Source organism: Macrotis lagotis, chromosome X (genome assembly GCF_037893015.1).
Source record: "Macrotis lagotis isolate mMagLag1 chromosome X, bilby.v1.9.chrom.fasta, whole genome shotgun sequence".
Lineage (NCBI taxonomy): Eukaryota > Metazoa > Chordata > Mammalia > Peramelemorphia > Peramelidae > Macrotis > Macrotis lagotis.
In genome coordinates, this window is record NC_133666.1 from 408,943,641 (window position 1) to 408,959,390 (window position 15,750).

A 15,750-nucleotide genomic window follows, 5' to 3' on the forward strand; every position below is an offset into this window, starting at 1 on the left:
TGCCATGGACAATATTTAACATATTAAGTTTCCATCTAAAATAACCAGAAGTTGACTTACTAAATCCCAGAACACTAATTACATGTTAAGAGCAGCAGTTAAGACTAAACTCCTCAAAGTTTCTGTGCCATAGTTTGTTTAATGTTCTGTGATTTCACGTTTCAGCATCACTGGTAATTTTAATTCTTTTTTTCCTATTTATATTAGAAAAATAACCATTCTTTAAGTTATTTGTACACATAAAAGCAGATCTGTAAGTTAACTTCAGTAATTGATAATTTCTTTAATCAGTATGTGTCTTTTCTTCTATCAACTTCACATACCTAGAGAGAGAGAGAGAGAGAGAATTTAATAGATAGATAACAATATTTTAAAAAACAAAACTTATATCTACATTTAAATTATATATATATATATGTATACATATCCAGTATACATGATTTACGATGACCAGAGGTATATGATGTTTTTCAAATGATACAATTAATTTTGCAACACTGTTACTTGACTACATTTAAAATAAGGTTTTGAAAGGGGGCATAGTGGCAGGAAAAATTTTGACCCTTTCAAAATGACTTGCTACCGACCTAATGCTCTCCATAGAAGTTCTTTCCAAAAAGTCCTAGAAAGGACCCACAATATGAGAAGATTGAAAGAAATTATGACCACTAAGACAGTGTTCCTAGATAATTATTTGCTAACTTTGCATATGGGTATTTTTCTTTTTGCTACTACTTTCTAATCTCTTTTAGTAAGGGATGTTCAAAATACATGTGACCTGCAGGGCAATTTTATGAGGCCTGCCTATGGGTTTACTAAAACTTCAAAATGGTAGGGGCAGCTAGGTGGCTCAGTGGATAGAGCACCCACCCTGGAGTCAGTAGTACCTGAGTCCAAATTCAACCTCAGAAACTTAATAATTACTTTGTTGTGTGGCCTTGGGCAAATGCCTGCCAAAAAAAACTTCAAAATGGTAACTCAAAATTTGTTGTCTAATATTTCAATAAAAACTTTTAAAAGTAAGGTCGGACCGACCTACTTTAAGTTATAATTGTCATTCTGTGCCTTGTCTCTTTATACCTTCTTGCCTAACTCTACTGGTTCTGCCTTCTAGTGACAAAGTAGTTCATTTCCCCACATATAAGATGCACTCCTTTTTGAAAAGTTTGGGGTCTAAGAACTGGAAACATCTTATTCAGTGGTTGTAGATTTTTTTACTTGCATTTCCCGCTTTTCGTGCTTGTTGTCTTTGTGCTTATTGTTTCATATTTGCTACCAGTATATTAGGTTACATTTTGCCTTCTTTTGTCTAGAAATGGCTCAGAAAATATTTTATATAGTGCTGAATTCAAGTTCAAAGTGATCCAGTTTGCATAAGTGAATGGAAATTGTACTACTGAATATAATAATTTTGGTCCTCCTCCAATTGAGAAAACAATCCAAGACTGGCTACAGGAAGAAGAAGAAACCCTACTGATAATACCAGTACAGAAGAAGGCCATGAAAGGCAAATCAGCCAAATGGCCTGATTTAGAGAGGGAATTGAAGAGATGGATTGAAGAGCAAAGGGTCATAGATGGAGGCAAGAAGAATTGCTGATGAAAAAGAAGTGACTGATTGGGCTTCAAGCTCATGAAACAGAATGTCAGGACTAAGCATGCGTCCATGCACCAGACTTGCCTAAAAGATGCCTGAAAGCTATGAGCAAAAGGTCCTTGAATTTCATGATGAATAAAATTTGAGTTTAATAGCTTTATGTAATACATTAATTTTTTTTTAATTTATGGAAGGCAGTTGGGTTAAGTGACTTGCCCAAGATCACACAGCTCGGTAATTATTAAGTGTCTGAGTCTGAATTTGAACTCAAGTCTTCCTGACTCCAGAGCCACTGCTCTATCCACTGCACAACCTAGCTGCCCTCTGTAATTCATTTTTTTCAAATTTCAGATCCCAAAATTAAGGTGCATCTTATACATGGGAGTGTCTTATATAGAGGAAATAAGTCTAATGTCTTATAGATAACAGCCCTTAAACTTCTTGAAGACAGATACCATGATTTTGTGTGTCTTCTCCAGTCCTTTTAAGGAATCTTTGTATGACATAGACTCAAGGACCATAAGCTATTTTGCTTGACTTACTCTGAATATGTTCTAACTTTTGGAATTTTATCTTTACTTATAGTGGCCAGAAATAAACATTATAGCCTGAAATATGACCTGAAGAAGTCAGAGTGCAAAGAAATTATTACCTCCCTATTCCTGAAAATTATGTCTGTCTGGATATTATGTAAGAAGTTTTTTGGCACGCCACTTTCCAAAACTGACTTGCATTGAACATTTAATCATTTTCCAATAATATGATGTCTTAATATAATTTCTGCTAAATCATTTTGAAACCAACTTTTTGCATCAAAGTATAAGATTTAAATTTATTCCTAGTAAATTTATTCTTAAGAATTCAAATTGGGGAGGTTAGGTGGCACAGTGGACAGAGTACCAGTCCTGGAGTCAGGAGTACCTGGGTTCAAATCTGACCTCAGGCACTTAATAATTACCTAGCTGTGAGGCCTTGGGCAAGTCACTTAACCCCATTGCCATGCCAAAATAAAACTCCAAGTTAATAAAATTTTAACTAATTTTATTGTGTATTGCTTTATTGTACTCTGTAGGCATTGTGGGGGTTTTCATTGTTACTATGTATTTGTTTTTTCATATTGAAGGTTTCCAGCAGCCCTCCATAGAATAAGTCTATTAACACAATTTTTCCAGTAGCAAGTGCTCACATTGCTTCTCTGTGTCACATCTTGTAATTCTTTCAATGTTTCAGTCTTAATTTTTATTAGGTCTATATGATGATTTTATATTCAGAGATCTTTGATGTTATCATTGCAATTGTTTCAGGGTACTAAGAACTGCACCCATAGATGAAGGTTAACTTAATTGATAAACATTTTTGTTCTGATTGTTCCACTGACCAGTCATTCCTTTTCCTTGGGCCTCCCTATTTCCTCTGATACAGCAATATTGAAATAAGTTTAATTCGGATTTCCAGGCAGATCTAAAAATGTTAATATGCTTCTAGAGCTTTTCCCTATACAATGTTAAATGAAACCTCTACACAGATATTAAAGTTACAGATCCCCCCCCCAAAAAAAAAGAAAGAAAATTGAAACAAGTTTTCAGCTGTAGACATCATGGATCATCTTCAATTAAGCACTTTCTCATTGAGGGAAAAGGGGAAGTAAAACCCAGCTAGGCAGGAAAGCAGGAAAGCTAGCAGGAAGCTTCTAGTCACAGTGCAGCTCATGTCCTGGGCAGCAAGTTAGGAGCCCAGGACTTGGCAGTGAGCTAGTAGGCCAGCAGGGAAGGTCCCATACCCAGACAAAATCTGAATTGTGGGACCACTGGAGCAACAGACAGGACTGGGTTTAGAACAAAGGCAGAGCTTGGACATAAAGGAGGAAACAAACCACTGTATAGGAAATATCTTAAGCAATAAACCAGGGATTAGACAGCAGACCCAGCACATAAATCTCTAGATTATACTCCCTATACCCCAGGAACAGACCTCAACTATCAAAATGGGCAAAAAAACCCAAAAAGAGCTCTAACCATAGAAAGCTAGTATTCAGATAGAGACAATAAAAATGTCATCTCAGAAGAAGAAAGCAGTGACGAATTACCTACATGGGAAATATCAAAGGAGTTTTTAAATTGAGCTCAAATTCAAAACATCATAGAAGAGCTTAAACAAGATTATATAAACTAAAGAAGAGCGGAAGAAGAAAAATGAAAAAAAGAAATTAGGGCCATACAAGAAAGAAATCAACTCCTTTAAAAGTAAAAATAACCAACTGGAAAAATAATGCAACTCATCTAAATGTCAAATTGACCAAATAGAAAGAGAATGCAACTCATTATAAAGTAAAATTAACCAAATGAAAAAGGAAAACAACTCACTGAAAAGTAAAATTTAACAATTGGAAAAGGAAACACAAACAATAACTGGAGAAAATAAAACTCTAAAAATTAGAATTGGGCAAAATAGAAACTAATGAATCGATGATACCCCAAGATTCCATCAAACACCACCACATGGCTGAAAAAACCCCATAAAGTATCTTTTAAGAAAAACAAATGCCCTGGAAAATAGATCCAAGAGAGATAATTTTTGAATTATTGATCTATCAGAAAGCCTAGATGAAAGAAAGAGCCTGGAAAAGTCTTCCAGGAAATAATCATGGAAAACTGTCTTACTAGATCAAGAAGACAAAATAGTCCTTGAAAGAATATGCAGAACACCTCCAGAAAGACATTCCAAGAAAAAACTACAAAGACAATCAGAACCAAATTCCAAAATTCTCAAATAAAGGAGAAAATACTGAAAGCAGCCAAAAAACGAAGCAATTTAAATACAAAGGAAGTATAATCAGAATTAGGGATTATCAGCTTCAACATTAACACTCGAGGATTGGAGGGCTCAGAATATGATATTTCAGGGAACAAAGGACCTTGAATTACAACCAAGAATTTACTACCGTGCAAAAATCAAAATCTTCTGTCAGGAGAAAAGATGAATTTTCATTGAAATAAAGGTTATCCAAAATCTTCCAATAAAAAGACCAGAACTAAACAGAAAATTGGATCTTCAAATAAAAGACTCAATAGATGCATGACAAGGTAAATGGAAAGGGGAAAAAATAAATGCTAATTGTATATATCCCTACAAAGGTAGATGATATTTATAATCACTTGAGAATTGTCTTTCTCTTAGGATACTTAAAGGTTTGAATATAGTTGAATGGATAGTACTTGGGCAATCTGTCATGGTTAGTTATTGTTCTTCATTATTGAAGAAGGTCAAAATGATATCATTATGTTTAAGACAAATTACTATATCTCTAACTGTGACTGATCAGACCAATTGGAATGCTGTACCACCGGTAGGGAACTAATAGTCCAGGTGAACACCTGGGATGTTCATGTTAAACTTGTGTATCTCAGATTTCCTTTGATCTATTCTAATTCTGCCTTGCTCATAGAGCTCAGCACATTCTCCGAAGAGGATACCCTATAATGGGCAATCCTGACCCAGTGTCTCACATACCTTACAATTAACTCTAAAGTCCTTGAGAGACCTTCAGAGTGTCCCAGTATTTAGGGTACTTAGAGTCTTTACATATAATGAAATCAGAAATGACCCTACTTGACTAGATACCATTGTTAAATAGAGTTGTAGTATAATAGGTGCAAGGGGAAGGTGTACTTAGACTGAATGGTCATAACGTGATTAGGACATGATAATCCATGCTTTAGTTAAATATGGTTTTACATATGATACCATGGTTTGCGTTTTCAAGGGACAGAGGAAAAGAGTATACCTGATACTTTGGTTGGGAAGGGGTATATGGCTATGATTGGAGTATTATAGAGAAGGAGTGTAGGGTGTGTTCAAGAAAGCCTAGTACCCTGGTATGCAGGCTGCTGAGACCTCTTCAGGGCTGCTTTCCACTTTTGATGTCCATCTGAGCCACTGAACTCTCACCTATGGCTCCAAGAAGCTGTAGCACACCCTGGTAAACCATTTTGTAAAGCGGGCTAAATCAGGTTGAGGGTAACTGAGGAAGTCTCAACTTCAACAGTGAGTAGTGGGAAGTATCCCCCAAGCATGTGCAGTATTTCATTAGTGGAATGGGCAGAGGAGAATAGTTCATTCCAACAGTCATGAAGCCAGCTGAAACAAGTGCTATGGAGTGCTTAGAGTTTGGTTATACATCAAAGAAGTCATGGTCATCCACTACATCTAAAACCATCACCAGTTGTCTTGTCTCTGTCTTGCTATGCTGGATAATGATGACTTTGGAAGAGAGAGTGAGGCAGATAACTTCCTTCAGGTCTGCCTCATTTTAATCCAATTTACACATGCAACAAAAGACATTACTCATAACCATTCCTCAAAGTCCTGTAGTGACAGGCAAATGATGAAGCAGCAGGTGCAGATATACTGGAAATTATAGTCACAATCTTGAACACAGGTGGCCCAAGGCCATAGGGTCATTTCTCCACTGAAAGCAGCAGTGATATTTAGCAACCCCCAGATGACTAAGCAGCCCTTTTAAGGATCACACTGCTCACCTCCTAATACAAGGAGTGGCAAAAAAGGTGTCTTAAAATTTCCATTTACTCAACTCTAGCCTGATTTCTGTTGCAGGTGGAGAAATCCCACCATGTGGTTGAAACACAAAAAAATCTAGAAAAACTTCTTCAAAGAATATTCCACCCACCATCTGTGGCATGGAATGTGCTCACACTCATAGATAACACAGATCCAATAGAACTGAAAGATGAACAGCTCTTGTTGCTAGAGAACTCAGAAGATACGGTATCCAAATAGTAGCCCTGAGTGAAAAAAAAAAAAAAAAAGCTGGCAAATGCAGGCCAGCTTAACGAAGTCAGAGCTAGATACTGGAGTGGCAGCAGTGAAAGGGGAAAAAAGTGAAGCTGAGATAGAATTTGCAATCAAAACTAATCTAGTCATCATGCTTGAAGACCTGCCAAAAGGAGTGAACAAGTTCATGACAATGATATTACCACTTCCAGGAAAATGCCATGCCACCATCATTAGTGCCTATGTTCCCACCCATGATGAACACTGATGAAGTTAAAGAACAATTTCATGAAGACCTGAAGACTTATCATCAATGTACCAAAAGACGACAAGTTTATAATTCTGGGTGACTTTAATGTTAGTGTAGGCTCAGATTACCAAACATGGGAGAGTCCTTGGGAGAAATGGAGTAGGAACGGCAACAGCAATGATCACCTTCTACTGAAGACTTGTGCAGCTCATGACCTCATCATAAACAGTCTTCACATTTACCTAAAAGCAATTAAATTTCCTGGTTGCACCTTTGTAGTAAACATTGACATTGATTAGACTATGTGATTATAAGGAGGACAGACGGATGTGAAAGTGATGAAGGCAATGTGTGGCAGAGTGAAGTAATGAAGGCAAAGTGCTAAACTGATTAGACTCATCTTCTCCAAGCTAAATATTCATATTCAACCAAAATGGTGGCCCCAAGGCAAAATGAATACTAGAACAATTAATGTCAAGAGATTAGAGTATCTCTCTAGTGGGGACAGTTTGCTAACATGGAGGGAAAATAGAGTCAACACACATTTGGCAATTATGGAGCATAAAAGGAGTAGGCAGCTTTCAGAGATCTGGTGTATAGTACTGTATTTGCTCATCTGGGTCAGAATAGTCACAAATATCAAGAATGGTTCGATGGAAATAATGGGAAAATACAGAAGCTGCTAAATGAAAAAAAATGAGAACTCCACAGGGTTTACCAGCAGGATATATCATCCATTTCAAAGAAGGCTTTTTTAAAATTCCATTAAAAGTAAAGTCCAAGCGAAGCTTAGAGGGTTGCAGGACTCTTGGATCAGTAAGAAAGCAGATGAAATTCAATATTTTGCAGACAGTAACAAACCAAAATTCTTTTATGATGCCCAGACAGTTATTTATGGACCAATGACATATGGTACATCCCAACTATTCAGTGCCAATCCATATGGATTAAAGAGAGGAAATTAATCCTAAAGAAATGAGCTGAACACGTCCATAACAGACCATCATCAATCAATGAAGAAGCCATTGATTCAAGTTGAATTCAATCAATCCCTAGCTGAAGTTCCAACTGAAGAAGAGGTTTTTGAATGTCATTATGCTCCTTTCAAGTGGCAAAGAACATGGTGTTGATTCTATTCCAGTTGAGATCTACAAGGTGTAAGGGGGGGGGTCGATTTCTCATCCAAAAAGTGACTGAAATGTTACAGGTTATATGGCATAAAGAGGTTATTCTCCAAGAACTCAAGGATGCCTCCATTGTCCATCTCTATAAAGGTAACAGGAATAGATTCTCTGGTGAAAATCACAGGGGGATTTTGCTTTTAGTCATTGCTGTTAAGATTCTTGCCAGAGTCCATCTCAAAAGGCTGATCCTTCATCTGGAAGAATAGAGGAATAATCAATATGGTATTGGCTGCACGACAACTCCAGAAAAAATGTCAGAAACAGAACAGAGGTCTGTATACAACATTTGCAGATCTGACCAAGGCCTTTGATACTGTCAGTCACAAGGATTTATGGAAAATTATGTTAAAATGTGGTTGCCCAGAGAAGTCCATTAGTATTGTATGTCAATTTCCTGATGGCATGCATGCTTGGGTTCTGAATAGTGGATGATGCTCTCAAGTCTTCCTAGTCACCAATAGAGTAAACCAAGGATGTAACTTTGCTCCCATACTTTTTATCATGATGTTTTCAGTCATATTGTCAAATGCATTCATCAAGAATGAACATGGCCTCAAGGTCAGCTACCTTACTAATGACAAATTATTCAACTTGTAAAGGCTACAAGTCAAGACCAAAGTAGAGGGAGTGTTGGTGCATGATTTTCTGTTTGTAGATGATTGTGAATTCAAATATAGCCTCTGAAGCTGAAATGCAACGAAGTATGGATTGAGTCTCTGCTGCTTGTCTAATTTTGGTCTAACAATTAACACCAAGAAAAGACAGGTGCTCCTTGAAACAGCACCACAGCATTCATATGTAGAACCATCGATTACACAAATGGAGAAGTTTTGAGTACTGTGTTCACTCACCCTGAAAGTGTCCCTTCCAAGGAGGTACATGTTGAAAATGAGGTTGACACTCACATTGCCAGAGCTAGCTCTTTTGTAAGGCTACAAAAGACAGTATGTGTAGAAGGAGAATTAGACTGGCTACAAAACTAAAGGTCTACAGAGGTGTTTTGTTGATCTCATTACTATATGCCTGTGAAACCTGGACAGTCTAACAGGACATGTCAGAAAGCAGAATCACTTCCATTTAAATTGTCTTAGGAAGATGGTGAAGATCACCTGGCAGGAGAAGATAACAGACACTGAGGTCCTTTCTCTGGCTAAACTGCCTAGAATTCCAACATTACTATAGAGTACAAATATGAAGGGCTGGACACATTGTTAGAATGTCAGATATGAAATTGCCAAAAACATCCCAAACAAAGAAACAAACAAAATTATTTTATGGAGAACTCACCCAGGGCAAGCACTCACAAAGAGATCAGAAGTGATACCAAGACACCCTGAATGTCTCATTGAAGAACTTTAGAATTGACTGTACAGTTTGGGAGATACTGCCTAGCATGGCATGTCCTCATCAGTGAGGGTGTTGCATTCTATGAGGAGGGCAAAATTGAAGCATTTCAAAGGAAACGTGACAAATGTAAGTTTAGAGTATCCAGTCCAGGTATTCACATGGACTATTTGTGCCCAACCTGTGATAGAGCAGTCTGAGCTGATCAGTCACAGTTGGACACATTGTAATTTTTCTCAAAGATAGAGATGTTATTTTGGTCTTCTTCAATAATGAAAGACAAGAAGCAACCAACCAACCATTATAGAGAAGGAGGGAGAAAATGTACTTATAGGCACTGGAAATAAAAATGACATGAAGAGATTTTGCTTTGTTTGACACTTTAGTAACAATTGGAGAGAGTGGGTTTGGGGGGGGTTATAAATTATCCGTGGAATGATTTCGTTTTGCAAGATGCTTTGGTTCATGAAAATTGTGTGCTCATGGAGGGCACTTGAAAAGAGGGTAAAGTATAAAGAGATTATAATTTGATTTGATTTATGACTCCTGAGAAGTACACTTCTAATGAGACAGAAGAGGGAAAGGTAATTAGTGATTATGAAGCAATATTGCTTATCACTCATTTAAGCAATCAATCAATCAACATTTAAGAATATCTATCAGATAGATAAAAGGAACATATTTTGGCAGAGGGGTTGTAACTATAAGACAGGGTTAAACCAAAAAAAAAAACCATTACAAAAGGGACTCTACTAGAAGAAGGCTAGGCATTAGTGGATAAATAACACTGGGTGAGAGGCACAAAGACCTATAGTAGAGAGAAAGAAGGGAGTCTGGGAACTCTGAGTAAATCCACTCAATAGATTTGGCCCAGAGAAGGAATAACATACATTCTCAATTGGGATTAAAAATACATAGAAGGGGTACTTGCTTCGGCACCACATATACTAAAATTGGAACGATACAGAGAAGATTAGCATGGCCCCTGCGCAAGGATGACATGCAAATTCGTGAAGCATTCCATATTTTTGACACTTAATAATTACCTAGCTGTGTGGCCTTGGGCAAGCCACTTAACCCCATTTGCCTTGCAAAAACCTAAAAGAAAACATAGAAGGGGAGGAAAGGAAAGGAGAAGAATGGTAAAAGTGAAGTTAAAGTTTAAAGTTAAAATTTAAAAGAAAAGTTAAAGGGGAAAAGGAGCAAAATAAGGGGAAGTGAAAGAGAAGGCATAAATGGGAAAAGACAGCATGGAGGGAAATACAGAGCTAGTAATCTTTTCTATAAATATGACTGATATGAACTCTCCCATAAAACAGATAGCAGATAGCAGAATGGATTATAAAAACAGAATCCTATAATATGTTGTTCAGAAGAAATACATTTAAAGTAGAGAGATGCACAAAGGGTAAAGGCAAAAAGGCTGGAATGAAATACAATATGCTTTAGCAGAAGTAAAAATTAGCAGGGGTAGTGATACTGATGTCAGACAGAAAAACCAAAATAGATCTCATTAAAAGAGATAAAGGGGGGGCAGCTAGGTGGCACAGTGGATAGACCACCAGCCCCATAGTCAGGAGGACCTAAGTTCAAATCTGGCCTCAGACACTTAATAATTACCTAGCTGTGTGACCTTAGGCAAATCACTTAACCTTACTGTGTCACAGAAACCAAAAAGACAAGGGGGGGGGGGGGTGGAATAAGGAAGGAAACTATATCATCTTTAAAAGTACCATAGACAATGAAGTTATATCATTATTTAACATATTTGCACCAAGTGGTATAGCACCTAAATTCTTAGAGGACAAGCTGCATGAATTGCAAGGAGACAGAGAGTATAAAATTTAAATAATAGGGAACCTCATCCTCGCTCTCTCTCAGAATTAGGTAAATCTAATAACAAAATAAACAAGAAGGAAGTTAAGAAGGTGAATAAAATCTTAGAAAATTTAGATATGATAGACCTCTGGAGAAAACCGAATGGAGAAAGAAAATAATACACCTTTTTCTCTTCATAGTACATGGTACCTATACCAAAACTGACTATGTACTAGGGCATAAAAACCTTACAATCAAATAATTATAAATAATGCATGTTTCTCAGATCATGATGCAAAAAAAAATTCCATGAAATAAAAGGCCAAAGAAAGATAAACCAAAAACTAAATTGAAAACTAAATAACTTAATTTTAAAGAATTACTGGATCAAACAACAAATCATAGAAACAATCAACCATCTCATTCAAGTAAATGATAGCAATAAGACATCATACCAAAATTATGGGATGCAGTCAAAGCAATTTTTAGGGGAATTTTTTTATCTCTAAATGTTTATTGGAATGCAATAGAGAATGATGAAATCAATGAAATGGGTATGCAACTAAAAAAGCTAGTAAAAGAACAAATTAAAGATCCCCAATTAGATATCAAATTAGTAACTCTGAAAAGCAAAGGAGAGATTAATAAATTGAAAGCAAGAAAATCAGTGATCTAATTAGTTAAGCTAAGAGTTGGTTTTATGAAAAAAAACAATAAAATAGATAAACCTTTGGTTAATCTGATTAAAAGAAAGATAGAATACCAAATTATCAAATCAAAAATGAAAAGGGTGAACTTACCACAAATGAGAAGAAAATTAAAGAAATAATTCAGAGCCATTTTGTTGAACTGAATGCCAAAAAAATTGATAACTTGAGTAAAATGGATGAATATTTACAAAAATAGAAACTGCCTAGAGTAACAGAAGAAATAAAATAATTAAATGACCCTATTTTAGAATAAAAGAAATGAAAGAAACCGTCAATAAACTTCCTAAGGATAAGTCTCCAGGTCCAAATGGATTTAGAAGTGAATATTAACAAGCATTTAAGGACCAATTAATTCAAATTCTACATATACTAATTTTAAAAATAGAAGAAGAGGAGGTAGCTAGGTGGCACAGTGGATAGAGCACTGGCCCTGAAGTCAGGAGTACCTGAGTTCAAATCTGACCTCAGACATTTAATTACCTAGCTGTGTGGCCTTGGGCCAGCCACTTAACCCCATTGCCTAACAAAAACCTAAAAAAAAATAGAAGAAGAAATTCTACCAAATTCCTTTTATGACACCAATAAGTCAGAAAAAGTCATAACACAAAAATAAAATTATAGACCAATCTCCTTAATGAATTTTGATGCAAAAATCTTAAATACATTTTTGGCAAAGAGATTACAAAAAGTTATTACTAGGATAATACATCATGATCAGGTAAAATTAATATCAGGTAAGCAAGGATGATTCGATATTAGGAAAACACTTAACATAATTGAACATACTAGTAACAAAATCAATGGAAAACTTATGATTATCTCAATAGATGCTGAAAAACCTTTGACAAAATACAACACCCATTCCTATTAAAAACATTAGAGAGGGCACAGCTAGGATAGAGCACTTGCCCTGGATTCAGGAGAACCCGAGTTCAAATTTGACCTCAGATGTTTAACAATTATCTAGCGGAGTGACCTTGGGCAAGTCACTTAACCCCACTGCCTTGTAAAAAACCAAAAGGTAAACAAAACAAAAAATTACAGAGTATAGAAATAGAGTTTTCCTTAAAATAATAAGCATCTAAACCTCCAACAAATATTATATGTAATAAGGATAAATACCAAAAGATCAAGATGAAACAAGGATATCCATTATCATCATTACTAATCAATTTGGTATTAGAAATGTTAGCTTTGGCAATAAGAGAAGAAAAAGAAATTAAAGGAATTAGAATTAGCAATGAAGAAGCAAAAATCTCTTTGCAAATGATATGATGGTATATTTAAAGAACTGGAGAAAATAATCTAAAAAACTGAAACAATGAATAACTTCAGTGAAGTACCATGATATAAAATAAGTTATATTAAATCATCAGCATTTCTATATATGAACAACAAAATCCAAATAGGAAAGAGAAATTTCATTTAAATTAACTGCAGAAAAAAACAAAATACTTGACAATTTACTTCCCAAGAGAAACCCAGAAAATGTATGAACGCAATTGCAAAAGACTTTTCACACAAATAAAGTAAGATCTAAATATGTGGACAAACATCATTTGTTCCTGGTTAGGCCAAGCTAATATAATAAAAATGACAATTATACTCAAATTAAATAACTTATTCAGTGCCATTCCAATCAAACTACTAAATAGTTAATTTTCCACAGCTAGAAAAAAAATAGTAACAAAATTCATCTGTAGCAAAAAAAGGTCAAGAATAATCAAGGGAATTAAGGGAAAAATGTAAAGGAAGGTGGTCTAGCTGAACCATATCTAAAACGAGACTATAAAATGGCAGTGATCAAATCTGCCTGGTACTGGTTAAGAAATAGAGTAATGGACCAGTGAATTAGGATAGGTACAAAAGAAATAGCAGTAAATGACTATAGTCATCTATAGTTTGACAAACCTAAAGAGATTAGCTTCTGGGATATTAAGTCACTATTTGACAAAAACTACTGGGAAAACTAAAAATTAGTATGGCAAAAACTAGGCATATACCCATGTCTCATTCCATATATCAAAAAGAGGTCAAAATGGGTACAGGATTTAGGCATAAAAGGAGATAACATATTATTGGTCTAATAGATCAAGAAATACTCATCTGTCAGATATAAGGAAAGGGGAGACAGTTATAGTCAAACAAGAAATAAACTACATTATAAAATTCAAAATAGATGATTTGACTATATCAAATTAAAAAGTTGCATACTAATAAATTCAATGCTGCCAAGATTAGAAGAAAAACAGAAGTAATTTTCACAACTAGAGGTTCTGATGAAGGTCTCTTTTCTAAAATATATAAATAACTGAATCAAATTTATAAGATTACAAGTCATTCCCCAATTTATAAATGGTCAAAGAATGTGAACAAGTAGCTTTCCAAAGAAAAAAAAATAATGCTATAAGTATGTATGTATGTATACACACACACACACACACACACACACACACACACACACACACACACATATATATATATATGAAAAATCCTCCAAATCAGTATTGCTTAAAGAAATCCAAATTAAAACAACCATGAGGTACCATCCCTAACTATCAGATTGGCTAAGATGATAAAAAGGGAAAATAATTAATGTTGGAGAGGTTGTAGGAAGATTGGTATATTAATGCATTGTTGATGGAGTTGTGAATTAATCCAATAATTCTGGGGAGGAAGATGAACCTATGCCCAAAGAGCAATATAGCTGACAATATCATTTAACCCAGAAATACCAATATTAGACCCACATCCAAGAGAAATCATAAAAAATGGGAAAAGTCCCACAAGTTCCAAAATATTTATAGAAGCTCTTTTTATAATAGCAAAAAATTGGAAATTGAGGGAATGCACATCAATTAGGGAAAGGATGAACAAGTTATGATATATGAATGTTAGGCTGTACTTTTCTTCTATAAGAAACCAAGGATGGTCAAACTCTAAAGAAACAGGCAAACAATTACATGAACTGATGTTGGGTGAAGCAAGCAGAACCAAGAGAATATTGCACACCTTAACAGCAACATTTTGAATTGAACAACTAGGATAGATGCAGTTCCTCTAAGTAGTTCAGTTAGACACCCTGGGAGACCTATTATGGGCAATGCCAATCACATCCAGATGATAAAAAAGGAAAACAAACCAAGAAAAAAACCCACAAAAGTCAGAATCTGAATGCTCATTTTTTAAAAATTTCTCTTATTTTTTTCCTTCCTATTCTTTCTTTTCCCTTATTCCTAATTCCTCATGCATAAAATGACAAATATTCAAGCACATTAAACATAAATGTATATGCACAATATTCACCATGGGAGTCTAGGGGAGTGTAGTGGTAAGGGAGGTTGGAAGAACATCATGTAACTTTTAAATATGCAAGTGGATGAATGGTGAAAAACTTTCATTATATGTAATTGGAAAAATAAAATATCAAATAAATATGCAAGGTTAATTAATAACACAACATGGCTTCAAGTTTTTGAGTGAATGGAAGAGTCAATAGATGGGGAAAACTTCATTATTATCTTATTTTGAGAAATTGTCACAGGTATTTCAACCTTGAACAACAACTACAGCTGATCAGTCAGCAATTGCCAACATCAAGACAAGACCCTCCAAAAGCAAAAAAAAGACTGATTCTCTAATGACTCTGAAAATGGTCAGCATTTTTTTAGTAATAAAGTATTTTAATTGAGCTATGGCTGATTTTTTAGGTGTAAAATTATTGAACTCTGTTAGACTATGGTAAACCTAACTTTTATATACATTAGGAAATAAAAAAAATTTGCTATTTGCCTTATAATGGTGGTCTGGAACCAATCCCACAATATATCCAAGGTATGCCTGCACTCTTCCTGCAAAGATCGTTTCTTGTTTTCTATTCCTGTCCAACCCATTCAGAATCTTAACTTTCTTGGCTTTGTGTCCTTTGCATATTTAATAAGAATACTACTATCTATGCCTTTATTGTAATCATAGAGTTTTTTTTAAAGCATGCTTCAAAAAGCCAAGGAACTTGATAGGAGATTTTCTGTTAATTTGACATGCAATCAGTTAATGG

General features: G+C 35.2%; 1 protein-coding gene and 1 non-coding gene across 3 annotated transcripts in view; one reads left to right on the forward strand and one right to left on the reverse strand.

The window, feature by feature from the left end:
• Positions 1–224: 224 nt before the first annotated feature.
• CXH8orf34 (chromosome X C8orf34 homolog) overlaps positions 225–15,750 on the reverse strand; it is a 443,848-nt gene continuing 428,322 nt past the window's right edge. For both annotated transcript variants that reach the window (XM_074203923.1, XM_074203922.1), the window contains exon 14: positions 225–323. In XM_074203923.1, coding sequence (XP_074060024.1) covers positions 316–323 — 8 coding nt within the window. In that variant the 3' untranslated portion in view covers positions 225–315. The remainder of the gene's footprint in view (positions 324–15,750) is intronic.
• On the forward strand, positions 10,089–10,195 carry LOC141503576 (U6 spliceosomal RNA). The gene has a single exon (XR_012472922.1). It is a non-coding gene; the product is annotated as a U6 spliceosomal RNA (small nuclear RNA).